Source organism: Ixodes scapularis, unplaced genomic scaffold (genome assembly GCF_016920785.2).
Source record: "Ixodes scapularis isolate PalLabHiFi unplaced genomic scaffold, ASM1692078v2 PGA_scaffold12__126_contigs__length_90152505, whole genome shotgun sequence".
NCBI lineage: Eukaryota > Metazoa > Arthropoda > Arachnida > Ixodida > Ixodidae > Ixodes > Ixodes scapularis.
In genome coordinates this window covers 10,086,536-10,102,376 of record NW_024609838.1, presented here as the reverse complement: position 1 = coordinate 10,102,376, position 15,841 = coordinate 10,086,536, and the positions used below count along the sequence as shown (strand labels likewise).

General features: G+C 47.6%; 1 protein-coding gene across 5 annotated transcripts in view; it reads left to right on the top strand.

Annotated features, from left to right (window-relative positions):
- Positions 1-15,841, top strand: part of LOC8033686 (cAMP-specific 3',5'-cyclic phosphodiesterase 4C) — a 369,069-nt gene that overhangs the window by 297,331 nt on the left and 55,897 nt on the right. Inside the window, exon 1 of one of the 5 annotated variants that reach the window (XM_029970556.4) lies at positions 1,016-2,092. The exons of the other annotated variants lie outside the window; for them this stretch is intronic. Coding sequence (XP_029826416.2) covers positions 1,971-2,092 — 122 coding nt within the window. The 5' untranslated portion in view covers positions 1,016-1,970. Of the gene's footprint in view, positions 1-1,015; positions 2,093-15,841 lie in introns of those variants that run through there. 5 annotated transcript variants of the gene reach the window in all.

Below are 15,841 nucleotides of genomic sequence, written 5' to 3'. Positions count from 1 at the left end.
GTTTACACTCGTGTTCTGAACTTTGCTTTCTTTCTCGCCCCGCCCTGCGTTCCTTACGTTGTCGGTGACCATTGAGCCTCGAGATAAGCTGCGCTTCGGGCTTAGGACATTTCAGACATCTTTGCGCTTGAAAACATTGTTGCCAATTGTCTGAAGCTTTGTCTCAGATCGCAGGGAACGCTTTTCCGTCCTCCACAAATGTCAACTCGCGCACGTGCGCGTGTGTGTGTGCTTGTGAAACGGAGAATTTGTGAAAAGCGTCCTCGACGCTTTTCACAAATGCTCCGTTTAACTTCACTGAAATGCTTAATTCTCAATAAACCCTTAAAAAAATCGAGCAACATTGGCTGTCGCCAATTTTTAAAGGGCGGGAGGAATCATATGTTGTCTTTTTAGACTTAGCCTAGGTGGCGCAAGCTACCGCCCGTTACAAAGGGTATAGCTATTAACATTTATTCATCTATCATTAATCACGGCGCGTGTGATTGGATCCGATTGGATCCGACTTCTCGCCGAACGCTGATGCCTTAACAACGGCGGATTAGTATAATTAACGCAGCAGTTACCAGATAGTGCTCACTCTTGAAAAGGGTTTACATTCTATTTACGATAGTGGTTAAACGATCAGAGACCACATCGCAACCAACGCGTGTGAGCTGCTCGCTCTGGTGTTGTGTCTCGGGCATACGAAAGCAACATCTGCGCGCCTGTCTGTCTAAGACAGATGGAGTGCTGAGGCGGATGTACCTTTAGCAACGACAGCATTCCCAAACACCGTCTACGCTTGCATCGTCTTGTAAGTTCTCAATGGACGCAGAACGTGTCGAAGGTCGCCACGAAAAGCATCGCAGAAGCGCTACATTCCGCTTTTCGAAAGGCAGAACGAACGCAACAATGAAAGGAAGCTAGTTTCGTTTTCCGTTTCGTGCCGTCTCGCGGATGAGCCTCCCGCCGGCCCGGCCCCCTCCGTGCCGGGTTTTAACCACAGCCCGCGCCGCGAGAGCGTCCTTTCCTCGGGCATTCCCTCTCACTATCCCCCACCGCTGTCGCTCCTCCGTGCGTTCGTCGTCTGCTAACTTCGGGGTGGCACGTCTTCCGTCATCCTGCGCCAACAAAACTTTCTCCGTTATTATCACTTCTCTTCGCTCTTTTCTTTCTTTTTCATTTTTTTTTTTTTTTTCCAACGCCTCTCGCGGAGCGGTGCTCGCAACGGCCACATTCAAACAACGCTTCGCTCTTTGCTTGTGTCGGCGTTCGAGGCACCACGAGCAGCGGTGACGCCCGAGACAGACGAGCAGCAGTGCATCGGATTTCCGGCTTGATTTCTTTCCCGATAAACAAGAGGACTGTCTCGTCTACCGAGTCAGAAGGGAAGTTCTGTCGACTTCTGACTCTTCCGATCGAGGGTCTTCAGCACCTACGGCACCTCTTCTTCGTCTCCGATGTGCCGATTTCTCAACACTCTCCGACAGTGCGCTGTTGTCTGGTGCCAAGGAACCGGTAGTGTATAGTGCTGCCGGTGTGGTGGTGCGCACTCAAGCACGAGTTCAACCGGCTGAGCAGACGGAAACCCCGCTCCTTTTTGCATAGTCCTTCGGACCCTGTGTCCTTCGCTATCGTGTGATCACCGGCCCAGTTTTCACGTTGGATCAGCCCCGATATCGCTTTTGATCGTGGTGACAACGACATCGTCATTGTGAATCGTTGTCGAAAAGGTGTTGGGTTGGGTTTTATTTCTTGGGCGGGGGTGTGCTGCGGTTACTGCGTCCGACGGCTCGCGGTGGAATATAGTGAAAGACGCAGACGATCGACTGAATTTGGTGGCGGCGGTCGGATCACTCGGTGTGGTGCTTGTGAGCGTGGCAGGTGCTTGTGTGTGATGCGCGATTCTCGGAAGTAGATTATTCCGGATTTAAACTCACCTCATTGGAGTTTGGGATTCACCTTAGTGAATATTTGATCGCATCACCATGGCTCGAGAGTCCGGTCTTCACCTTCCGCGAACATTGAGCACTAGTGCGCTTAGGATCAAGACCCGATGTTCTTTCTGGGATAAAATGAATGAACTTCCTTCGCGGAAACTCTTTATGAGGTACGTGTTCTTTTTAGTATTTTTTACGCTTTCGTCTTTGATGCCATTGTCATTCTTTTCCGGTGTAATGTTCTAACTATATGTCGCAAAAAAAAAGTGCATTTTTGTTTTTATCTACACGCACAAGATAGTTATTTTCCTCAAATTAAGGAAACGCGGCCTTTGCGTTAATTTGCGGGAAAGTCGAGCGCTGAAGAAAAGCCTGTTCTCTTGTCACTGCACTGTTGTAGTTTGAAGAGATATTTCAAATCGAAGTGATGTGCGACTCTCGAATAAATTAAGAAATATGGGATAACGCCTGGTTGCGCCGCGCCATTCAAAACACTACTACGTATTCGCTACACTGGCTTACGTGGGTTCATGGTACTACATTGATTGCTGCCTACCGTACCAACACAGGTCATCCTTGCATCAGCGAGGTCGGCGCTATTTCGAGAACTGACTGTAATAGGGCTTAGGTAGCGCTGTGGTAAATATTTGACCAGGCTTTAATGATAATTAATAATAATAATTCGTTTATTTCCATCTACATTGATGGTAAAGGTCGAGGAAAAAAAGCTGTGAAATACAGCTTGACAAGGCCGTTGAACCCCTACAGGGGAACAGCAGCAAACGTACAGGAAAGAATGCTACTTCATGCGGAAGTCCAAAACGGGTTGATAACGTACCATAACACGCATATCAAAGAATAATGAATAATCCTGGAAATATTAAACAAACGGCCAGATCACTGGTATTTTACCTATCTAGGTCTACAAAATATTCTCTAAGTTGCTTAAATGACATCCTAATCAGATCTAACTCACTAGCATCAAACTGGTGGAGCAATTTAGGCAGCATATACATAACCATCTGAGAGCCGTGATTTGTCCTCCGCGCTACCATTTCCCGATGTTCTGCGATTGGGGTAAACCGGTCCCTTCAGAGATAGATGTTCCAAATTCGTAAGAAAACGCGTGTTTCTTTAGCTTTGCAATTTGAATGTATTGCTAAGTCTCTAGTTGTATAAATTGTGTATATTGATAACGCGGAGAGGCCGTAAACAGACCAGCTTTATGAGAGTCAGACGAGACGCCACCGATAAACCTGAACCCCCCCCCCTTTTTTTTTTTTTGTAATAAAAGTATTTTCTCAAGATTGAACAATGTAGCTGAATCCCAGACGAGATGGGAGTAATTTAAGTGGGAAGAAAACAGTGAATTATAGATTAGTAACTTCACATTCTTTGGCAAAATTGATCGATGACGGTATATCAATCAAGCTATTCGTGACAGTTAAGGAATTCTAAAATTATTGGAATTGTCCCATTTTCAGAAAAACATTACTCCCAGTGCCCTGAAATGACTCCGAATCTCAATTGGAGTTGAATTTAGTGTGATAACTCGCGTTAGTCTGACCGATTTACCTTTGTTGTGAAAAAGTACAGCTTTCGTTTTTTTATTTATAATGAGTTCTCCCGACTCCAGCTTTCCAGTTTGGACAACGTCAGATTTGCTGTGTCTACTAGCACATCGCAGTTCTCTCCCGAAATAAGTATTGTTGTATCGTCGGGGCATAGTTTACAAATTACCTGCGCACATCCTTCAATGATGTTCGAAGCATGTTTTCTCCACACGTCTGTGTGCTTCGAGTGTGTCCACAAACAGTTTTTCTATGACCAATGTGTACAGGTCAGCCATACAAGAAAGGAGCACGCCTCAAACATCGTCTGCAATGTTTGAGGCGTGCACAAATGTAACACAAAATGATATATTATCTGTGTGACCGCGGTTTAACGATCAACGCTTGACTCCGGTATCTTTGGCTTTAGGCCCACGTACCGTTTTGCGTAAGTTCTTCGGAAACCAACTTTGTCAAGGTCGCGTGATCTTGCACACGCTGTCTCGACGGCAGCAACCTCCTGCAAGTCCGGCTGAAGCCCCTTCATGTTTCAAAAGTAGCGCAAGGTGCGTCGATGCACGAAGCACGTGCAACGTGCAGCCCTCGGGAAGATCATGGCGGCACAGCGCAGCACTGAGCTAGATTTCAGACGCCATGAATTTCCCAGAATTGGCGGGCGGCACGTGCCTCGAGCATTTCTACTACAATGAATGGCGCCGCTTTTCCCAGGATAGTGGGGCTTTAACCGACCATTCACACTGGAAGCGGATGCGCGTTCGCAAAGCGGTTGCAAGCGCGGTTGTATAAAGATCCAGTACAATTGCTCGCGCACTCGATGACATCAAGTGCGCGTGAACGCGGATCCGCTTCCGGTGTGAATGAGCGGTTAGTCCGGCTTCGGTGCGCCGCCATCTTCCTCACTGGGGTGCGCTTGGACTCGGCCAAAATCCGATTACGACGCTTTAGCAAGGCTTCGTAATCGGATTATGACGCGTCCAAGCATACGGCGACTCCAGCGAAAGCGACGCCGCGTAGCGTCAACGCCGAGAAGCTCAGTAGAGGAGGTCGTTTCGGGTCTGTCGTCTGCTATCGCTGATTGGTTCCCGTAAGCAGCATAGAAACGAACATCGTTTCCAGTAATTATTTTTATGCATCCGCCATGTCATTCCTACGCACTGTCATGGCACTGTCTAGGAGAAGGTTTCTACCGTCGAAAAATTGATTTGCGTTCATATGTAACACCGATTTTACACTGCAGTCGAAGAAATTTATGGTGGTCCGCGGGCTGAACGACGAAAGCGACCTCCTTTCGTCCGCCATTTTGTCTGACCAGGGCTCCCCCTATAGTTCGCTGGAGTCGCGAATACCCCGTGTCACTAAAACCGTGCAGTACAGCGAAAGCCACGGGGGAGAGAGCGTGTCCCAACCATTCAAGAGGAGGGAAGGGAGGTACAGGAGAGAGAGAAGCTGGGAATCTTAGCCTCTCTCTCCTGTTCCTCCTTTCCCTCTTCTTGAACAGGTTGGGATACGTTCTCTCCCCTGTAGCTTTATCAGTGCTGCACGGTTTTGGTGAGACGGAATATAGGCAAGATGGCGCCGCCCTGAGGCCAGACTTGCAAACGTGTATAGGTGGAGCCACTGTCGGTGTCACGTAGCCCACGTTCCTCTGTCGCAATTCATCGACCTTTATTTCATTACCGCGTTCATTAGGGACTTGTAGTAGACCGTAGGCTCAAGCTTCGCTTTGCTAGTGGGAGAGCCCGTGCCGTCACTTGAAGTACTTCAAGTATGGAGTGAGCGCGAACTCGCTGAGACCGCCCTGCGCAGCGTACGATCTACTAAATCCAGTGAAAGAACGAGAACGGCGGGGGTGCTCTTTAGTTGCCCCGTTTCTAGCACCATCTTTCTGCCTTCGATAACGCTTAGGCGTCTTCTCGTGAACCTCGAGCATGCACACGCAACCGAAGCACGACGGAGGGCCTCGCCACACCCTGCGTTTCTTAATCTGCCGGTATAAATAGCAAACGAGCAATTAACGCACTTCGTATTCGTTGTTCTCTTTCTATCTGCTTTTTATTTTTCTCATGTTTCTCACATTTAACAAAGAAAGCCGCTGCGGTTCGAAGCCAAGCTCTTTCGTCCCTGCCGAAGTAATATCTCGCCACTGCGCCTTTTTTTATTTGTGTATGTGTGTGTGTGTGTGCGTGCGTGCGTGCGTGCGTGCTCGCGTGCGCGCGCGCGATAGATTAGTTTTTTTTTTTTTTTTTTTTTTTTTTTTTAAAGGGGGGGGGGGGTTGATAAATATAGCAACTCCAGTGTTGTGTGCCAGGCAAGCAACTTTCATCTCGTTTCAGCCTTCTTTTCGTTCACTCACGGATGCTGATGGATTGAACAGCTTCGCCAAAATATTACTTTTTTTTCAACTGCTGTTTATTTTTATTTATTTGTGCGTATGAATGTGTGTGTGTGTGTGGGGGCCGGGGGGGGGGGGGGGGGAGGGATTACTTGTTTTATATGTTCGATACGACCGTCTGTCCGAATCGCCTCGCTCCCAATTCCTTTTTTCTTTTTACCTTACGTCATTTCTTTTTCTTTTTTTTTTTTCTTTTTTTTTAATGCAATATCTTCCGCGTCCAAGAACGAAATATGCGTGAACGTACCGACGCCGTTAACTCCGTTGCCTCGAACAGGTTTCCAACCGGTGTGTTTACCGCGTCCAAAAAAGCGGTCCCTCCATTTCCGCTCGATGACGTCACAGAAGTGTCACGCTGTCGCCGACCGCGTTCCTGGCGGCGTCGCAGCAGCGGTGGTGGTTGCGGCAGACGCCCGTTCGGCTGCAGGTCGCTGTTTAGCTTTTGACAGGCCACGGTAGCTTCGGCAGCCAGGAGTTGGGACGCCGCGACGACGGCGGCACTCGCGTCCCCTCGTGCCTTTCGCCGGAACTTCTCCGACCAACCGCCAGGATCGCGACATCCGCCACTGCGGCTTCTGTGACGTCATTAGTTGCCACTTTGGGAGTTCAACGCACAAATCGAATAACTAATTAACCGACACCGGAAAGGAAATATAAAAGAAAGAAAATAAGGAACCCACGGAAAAGTCCCCCTTCCTAGTTCAGTACGGGAGCATATATACTCACCAAGACGGACATAAGCATGCCACAGAACTTTAATTGCAGGAGGAATATTTGGTTTCTGGGAATAGCATGTGTTTTCGAAAATAATGTAACACGAATGCCGACGGCAATAAGCTGCAGGAACTGTTCACCGAGGTAAATCTTAACTTGTTTTCCTATCAGCCTTTTTTTTTTTTTTTTTTTATGACACTCTGCTTTACTTTCATTTTTCTCCGGCCTCCCCAGCTTCGTGTGCTCTTAAAGTCACCGTCAACGTAAGAAATGCAGCGCGTGACGTGTCCCTGCCAAGCATCTTATATTGTCCCCTCCATGGACAATATAAGACGGCCGATAAGAACGCGAGAGAACGAACGTAGAAACTTGAACATAATGAACCGCGCCATGCGTCTCTTAGACTGTTAGCCTCAGACAATCTAAGAAAGGCGGAGAATGGCCAGTTCGGTGCATCTCATTGTGGCTACTAACCAATGATTATACTGCAGTGGTCGATAAGAACGACTAACGAGGCAAGTTTCTTAAGTTGTCCGCGACACTTGTTCCGCAGTTGAAAAGTCACGTCATCGGTCTCCTTCTTTTCTTGTAACTTATTTCGTTTGTTTGTTCGGAATAAGGCGGTACAATTTTACACGCCCATTTCTTCCTAAAGTATTCGCTCACCACCTTTTTCTTTCATTTATGTTTTTGCTTCTTCTGTAATCCCCGGTTATTCCGCTTTACTACTCTCCTGCCTAAGGTCAAGTTGGGTTGTGACGTAACCTGCTTTCCCAACCCTGATTTCTCGGCATTATAAATTTCTTTATAAACATTTTCTTCCTCTTTATTTTTTTTTTTTTTTTTTTTACGCTTGTACGAACGATGAGATATTAGTTGAGTAGCCTGGGGTGTGTGCTTCTCTCTCTCTCTCTAACTCTCTTACAAATCCCTTGCGTAACTTTTTTTTTTTTAATCCGTTTCTGCTTTTGACGAAGTTTTCGATCCAAGATCGATATGTTGCTGTGCGGTTGCCCATAGCCTTTCCGTTTCCGCTCGAATTGCGCTGCGTCGGCAGTTTGGTTTGCTGGACTAGAACGAATGCGGTCGAACTGGCATCGCAGGAAAGAAAAACCGTAGCGTTTGTACGCGTGTAGCGGGCTCACGTGATCGAAAAGCGTTCACATTCTTAATCAGAATTCGAAAAGAAACACTACAATATGGTGTGCGTGCGTGTGTGTGTGTGTGTGCCGCGTGCGCGTGCGCGCGTGTGTGTGTGTGTGTGTTCATTTAATTTTGTAAATCTTATCATTTTCATTTTGCAAAAATTAAGTTTTTGGTGTTGAAAAATTAGGAGTGCGAAAACGTTTGGAAATAGAATGCCATCTCCTCCAAGAACGCATTTCATGCTGTCCTCCGAATGAACATTAAGTTTTAATAAAATTGAGGAATTCGTTCGGGCATGTGTGTTTTGAAAGCTCGAAAAGCGTTCAAATCGTTTAAAACCTCGCAATTTTTTTTTTTTTTTGTCTTTTAGCGGTTATAATTGGAGGGCGAAATGCCGAGTCACTGCATGGTTATGTAGGCGGATGCACGTCGTCTATTACTCGGGAGAAGAGAGCTACCGCGCATGCTTGGAGTGCCTTCCACAGCCCCAGTGTACAAAGAGTGCGACGCCGTTTTTCTTCAAAGCCGACGTTCCTTCTTTCGACGTAGAGGAAACCGGGCCGAAAGATCGATAGATTTATTTTAGCCTAATTAGCCCGAAACGACGATTCGCCGACCCATTGCAGTATTTCGACACGTGCCGAGCAGAGTAATATATTGGATTTTAGACATTATTAGAAGAGACGTAATATTTAGCTTTTACTGGAGCGGCGCCCGCGCAAAACCAAGCTGCCATGTGTATTTTTGTGGTTTATCTTTTTTACCTCGTTTTCGTATGCTGTTTCAAAGAACAAACAAAAAAAAAAACGTCATCACCATATTTTAATGATAATCGGAATTACAAATGCCTTTCCAGAATACGAACGGCGCACATTTTCATACTACCGTCATGTTTCGTTAAGATGAACTCCGATAATATGGAAACCCCTCTATAATGGACGCTATTTTCGGGGACAAACTGGGAAACTGCGTGAATTTTTGTCTCTTGATTATGGACAACTCTCATTATGGTGTCCGTATTAACGATACATCGCTGTATCATGTTTCTGAATTTGTTCCAGTTCCATTGCCAACTCACAACTTAACTAAAAACGAGTCACTTCCTAAAAAAAAATTAAATGTTGATGTTTTTATTACAAAAGTAATCTAAGCGTCGTCTAACGCTCAGTAAAAGTTTGGTTGGGGCTAGTTGGTTCATATCCATTAAAAGACACGTACGACACGTACGTGTCTTTTAATTAATTGTCTTTTAAAACAGGACGAAAAAAGACACGTACGACACGGACAGGTGCCTGTCCGTGTCGTACGTGTGTCTTTTTTCGTCCTGTATTGTTCGCGCCTTTTAACCTTTCGAACGCTCAGTGTTCGCCCAAGTGTAGCTCTAACGGTCCGGACCCGGTGGCAAAGCTTAGTAGCTTACTTTTATCTAATTTATAAGCATAATAAAACATAATCCTCCTCCCCTCATTTTTTCTTCTCCCCCTCCCCACCTCCTCTTGTCTGGCCTTAAAATTCCGGCTTGATCTGGTCTCTATTACTCTGTGACAGGGTACCATCAAAGCAATCGACGTTTCATTTTTTTTTTCGCATAATTGGGAAGCTTGACACTACTAGTGCTGTGAAAGATTATAATTAGGGGCACCGAATTAAAGCGTTAAAAAAAATATTTTGTGCCGGTCAACACCTTGTCTAAGTAGAATGCGAAAAGGCGTGCATCTCGTGTTCGTGCGAACTGTTTCCCACAGTGCTCCGCCTGGATGAGATGCGCGCCTACAGTTTTGTTCCGTTACTTCTGTGAGATGATGTCGACCACTTCGCGTAAAATTTTAATTCTATGTAAGTTTTTCTCGGGAATTGCACAAAAATGGGTGAGCTTTTCTCCGTTGAGCTTCTCTCCGGTGGGCTTTTCTCCGTGATTCATGAAAGGCGCGAGATGGTAGAATCTTATTATTTCAGCGTCGAAACGCTACGTGTCGTTCGAGACAAAGCTGGAATTGTTTTATTGTTTTACGACAACGAGCCGCCGAGCTCAGACAAAACACGAGACAAAACAAAAACAGCCCTTGCACTTTTTTTTGTCTTAGCTCGTTGGCAATTCTATATGCCACGGAGTGTCATAACCATCCCCGTCTTTTTGCGAGGATGGTTTCATTTTGTAATAAGACGGCGCCCGCACGGACAGCTTCGCGGTACGGCGGCAGCAATTACAACGAGGCAATATTAATAATTATAGCGCCAACCGCAGCCTCGTGCGAATGTCGCGGTTCCCTTCCAGGGATATTGGAGAGCCTAGATCGAAGAGAGGGTCCCTTTTGAACCACGGGGAATGTTTGCCTTTTAATGGCGGACGGCACCTCCCGCGGAGATCTGTCGCTAGTGCGCATGCGCCGCGTTTTCGCGTTGCGAGGAGGAAAGCAGGTGGAAAGGCGGAGATGCTTGAGTACGATGGACGTTTTTTGCCACCTCCTCGCAGCTCGTATTCTAAACGACCCCCCCCCCCCCCCCCCCCCGGTAAACCACGTGACCCCCCATCGAGGAGGTGGAAAGAACTCCGTAATATAGAGTGCTCTCTATAAGATAGATATCTTCTCGACATGGCGGGGTTCTTGACGTAAATTTGTAACGTTTTCGGTTTCACGAAACGGCTCGTTAACGTGCTTTTTTTTTTCTTTTCCTTTCCTCGAAATGGCGTCATTCCGAATTGTTAGCAAACTTAGCTAAGAAGCCGAGTTTGCTTTAACAATGGACATATGCCGTCACTGGCGATTATATGTCGTTGTTTTGCGCCACTGTAAGACGCATTTGCACCTCGTGATTTTAGTCAATTTGGGGGGGGGGGGGGGGGGGGGGGGTTGCTTTATTATTTCTTTTCTTACCGTTCTCTATGCCTGACTTTTTTTACGGGGGACTTTAAGGGGGACGAAGGACAAACACAAATCTCCAAACACAACTAGGTGGCTGGTGCGCGTCCGAAAACATCCGCCTGGTGCGGGTATCGCACCAGGGACCTCTTCATTTCCAGTGGAGCGCTCTGCCAACTGCGCTAACCAGGAGTTAAACGTCACTAGAGCAAACGGGGTTTATCAGCCTAACATTTACAGTCTAACACCAACAAGGGGTGAACGGTCCGCTTTGTAAGGTTACGAACGCTGATGCAATTACATGCCAAGTTGCAAGCGAGCCGGACAAAGAAAGCAACGATAATAATTATCCTCGGAGAGGGGGACAAAAGGCAAATTGGTACGCCACCCCAAAAAATCTTCCTTGTCCTGGTATCGTACGAGGACCAGGCCGTGCCTCTCCTTTAACTCCTAAAATAATTTTCGTCACAAAAAAAAAAAAAAAAAAAAAAAAAAAAGGGAAACTTTGTTTGTCTCGTGGCGTTTGGTTTTTGCCTCGCGAAGTGTGTCCTCAAACGCGGAAATGGCTAGGTCGTTTGTCCGGGAGCGACGGCAGCAACAATCGCCTCTATCTGCCACCTGGGAGGGACGAAGCCAATTGATGCCCCGATAAGCTGATCAACCCGGAGAAAGTTTCTGGAGCGGAGGAGGAAAGATAGCGGGCTTCGCGCTGGGATGGCCCTCCCGTGTTTTCCTTTCTTTTCTATTATTGCTTTTTTTTTTCTTCTTTTTCTTTTTTTCTTTTTTGATTGGTTACGTTTCTTGTAGATTGTGTTACAGCTTTTTTTTTCTTTCTTTTGTTCTGAAGTTTTCTGTTATAGGTTCCGGGGTCCCCCGAGAGTGGAATCAATTAATCGATTCAGCTTGTCTTGGCGCTCCTACTTTTACGGAGACAGTGCGAACCAATTACAGACATTAGGCATCGGGGCGTTGTTTGTTAACGCGCTCTTCCTTCGTTAAAGCTCTTCCGTCTCCTAGAACCTTCTGGCTTTCTTTCTCAGTGCGGAGGTATCGATCGTGTCTAGGAAAGAAAAAAAAAAAGAGTGACAACTTTTTGGATTCACGAAGTCCGGGAGAGCGTGTCCGGAGCACGTGATTATTATCATCGCCCCGCCTCCAATCAGATTCCGGCATTTTCCAATCAAACGCTAAAGAACCAATCACGAACCGACAACATAATAACATAATAATCATTTTGAGAGAGTATAAATCACATCCCTAAGAACCACGAGAAAGTATGCTGATAAAGAACCAATCACGAACCGAGAACATAATAACATAATAATCATTTTGAGAGAGTATAAATCACATCCCTAAAAACCACGAGAAAGTATGCTGACGTCACAACCGCTTTCGCGCTATTTCTCCGTGTTTTACACTGTTTTGTTCCCAAAAATATTAGTTAATCTCTCTCTCAAACTCAACAAAAGTTTTTAGTACGAACTATCTTGAGTAGAGTACAGATGCGTTGAAAAAGTAATTGAATTACATTCGAAGATACTAGGCAAGAAGGTTGGAAGCTGGTTTTCTAAGAATGAAAAAGTCAAAAAAGGGTTCTCTACTTATGATGACTTCGCTGAAAATCACATTCTGCTGGGATTTTTATGACTTTCAAAAAGCGACTTAGCTAGGCCTCCCAATCGAAGTTTACCTCGAAATAATTCTGGACGTGCAATATAACGGGTACCGAAATATTTTAGGAACAGGGGAACTCGCGTATTGCAGGCAAGGCAACTGGCGTGCTTTGGTCTGGCGGCAGGCTCGGCTTATAACGCATTCCGCAATAAGTTTGTAATATGCCTTGACGCGATTCGGTGGACTCTAAGCATAGCCCATCGTGACGTTACAGATAGCCCACCGTGACGTCACCGAGCGTTGGCGTCGCAGTCTTCCCCTGACGGAACAATTCGGACTTCAGACAAAAGGCGTAAGATCTGGATGACGTCATCAGCTCTTTGCTAGGTTCAGCACTAACGTTCCATTCCAAAAAAAAAACAACTTGAAAACAAAAGTGGACAAGAGGACATTTGAAGGTGGTCGTACTTGGGGCTATCGATTTAGGCTTCTCTTGACATTCGGAGACTGCGTTTTGCTCGTGCCTGTCTCCTGTCCTGTGTTTGGTCGCTTGCCTCCAAGTCTGTCTGCAATCGGTTCAGCTTTGCTTTGGACCCTGACGACCCTGACAATATCTCGTTCCGAAGATTCTTCCGGCGACAAATATTTTCAAAGGCTGAAAAATGTACTTGAGATACCGAGTACAAGATAATTAAGATAGAGTATACAAATACTCTAGACGAAGTGTATTTGCAAGATAACCGAAATACTACCAAACGTATCTAAAACACGGTATCTTGAGTAGAGTATTCAAGATAGCCACAAGTCTGATACATATACATATATATATATATATATATATATATATATATATATATATATATATATATATATATATATGTGTGTGTGTGTGTGTGTGTGTGTGTTTTAAGTTAAATTCGGATTCAGAACAAGGGTATTCTAATCCAGAGGGCAATCTTATCCCAGTTCGAGATATTATCCGACCGTCTTTTTTGTATATATATAATAAGCTCAACAAACCTAATTTCCAGTTTCTTCGTATTTAATCCCCTACTTATTGAAGTACACTTTGCAATTTCGCTATTGTTATTCGTAACACGATTCTTCAACGTGTTTCCCTTTTTTGTTTCGCTCGCGGGTGCAATGTTTCCTTTTATAATGGCCAAGGGAACCCGACTTTACCACTTAATCTGCCAACAACGCCTCTCTATCCTGACCGACCCAGAGCAGCCCACGAGGACGGGCAACAGTGTTACCCGCGACACGTGCCCGGACCTCGCGCTGACGAGATGCGGACGGTGGTCGGAATGGTCAAACCTCGAGGTGAACCTGGGAAGCGACCACGCCATAACCCAAGTGGACATCGCCATCTCGCCAGGAAAAAAGTTCCTCCGGAAACAAGCCCTGACAGACTGGGACAGGTTTCGCGCAGCACGCACGGCCACACACAGCGAGCGAGAGCACGAGGATGCTTCCCTTGCCAGCTGGACCGAGCGCCTGGTGTGCGACAAGAACACCTATACGGAAACTATCAACCTGACAACAGAGACGCCAGAGGTGGACCGGCACCTGCTCCACTTGTGGGAGGCAAGGCACGGTCTGATCAAGCGCTGGAAGCGCCAGAAGCTAAACCGCAAGCTCAAGAAACGGATCGCGGAAATCACGGCGGAAGCGCTCGAGTACGCAACCCAACTGGCGCTTTCCAACTGGAACAAGAAGTGCACCGATCTTCAGGGAAAACTGGGGACCAAAGACGCGTGGCAGTTCTTGCGACACCTCCTGGACCCTAGCAAAAGTAAACGCAATACCAGCCAGAACCTTCAGAAAATTGTGCGCGACTTCCCCGGCACCAATCAGGACCTCCTCGAACAGCTCAAACTACGGTACATCGGCTCGTCCCCGGACGAGGAGTATCATGACTACGAAGGCGAGCCAAACCCCGAACTCGACGTCCCCTTCAGCTTCGAAGAGGTATGGAGCGCGCTCCAAGACCTGGGCCGTAATACGGCACCTGGCGAGGACCGCGTCCAAAACACGCTGCTTCGTAACCTAGACGCGGGCTCGGTTCAGACCCTGTTGAAACATATCAACCAGGTATGGGAGAACGGCGAGCTCCCCAAGGAGTGGAAACACTCGGAAATTATCCTCATCCCCAAACCTGGGAAGGAGCTCTGCCTCGACAACCTGCGACCAATTGCCCTCACGTCCTGCGTGGGAAAGCTGATGGAACGGGTCGTCCTCAAACGGCTGCAGCCGCACATGGAGGAAACGGGCATGTTCTCGCACACCATGTTTGGTTTTAGAGAGCACTTGTCAACCCAGGACGTCATGCTGCAGCTAAAAGAGGACATCCTAGGCCCCATCTCCAGGACGACGACCCAAGCGGTGCTCGCCCTGGACGTCAAGGGAGCTTTTGATAATGTGGGCCACCAGCTAATCCTCCAAAACCTGACAGTCACCAATTGCGGTTCCAGAATGTACAACTACCTGCGGGACTTTCTACGGAACAGGACAGCCACCATTGGTGCAGGTGACCTCCGCACGGACGTCATCAACACCCCCAACAGGGGCACGCCGCAGGGGGCGGTGCTCTCACCAACCTTGTTCAACCTGGCAATGAGCGGGCTGCCCCCGATTCTGGAGCGCATCCCGCATATTAAACACTCTCTGTACGCGGACGATCTCACAATCTGGACCGTGTCCGGGTCTGACGGAGAGAAGCAGGACGCGCTTCAGGCGGCAGTCGACGAAGTTCAACGCTACCTACGCCAGGGTAACCTACACATCTCGACAGCCAAATCGGAATTGATCCTAGTCTGCAAGACCCCAAGGTCCCGCCGCAAGTCGGAGCCCAGAGACGAGATACAAGTCTTCCTGGATGACGGCTCCCAAATCCCCGTTGTGCCGCGTGCCAGAATCCTGGGACTCCACCTCCAGGAGGACGGAAAGGCGACCCATACCCTCGCACTCCTCCAGAACCAAGTCACCCAGATTCTACGCATCATGCACCGGGTCGCCAGCCGGCGACACGGCCTCAGGGAAGACGACACCATCAAACTGGTTAACGCCCTGGTGGTGTCGCGCATCATCTACGCTACACCCTATCTGAATCTCACCAAGGGAGACGAGGACAAGCTAGATGTCCTCATACGCAAAGCGTACAAGACGGCCCTCGGACTCCCCCCGTACACCTCCACAGAGAAGCTACTGAAGCTCGGCGTCCACAACACTTTTAGGGAGCTGGTGGACAGCCACCTTGCCGCTCAACGAGACCGACTCGCCCAAACCCCTGCGGGCAGAAAGGTCCTAGCGTCGCTCAAGATTCCCTTCCAATTGGACAGAGAAGACACCACGGCACCCCTCCCGAGACACATCTGGAGCCAAATCAAGGTGCACGCGATCCCCCGCAACATGGACCCGACCCTCCACGCGGAACGCCGCAAGGCTCGGGCAAGGTTCTACCAAAAGGCGTATGGTAAACGGGCTGATATCCTGTACACAGACGCGGCCACATATGCCTATCAACGGAATGCAGCGGCAATATGCGTCGTGGATGGAACTGGGAGCACCCGAGTCACAGCGTCGCTGCGCACCTCTAATACGACCATTGCAGAGGAATTC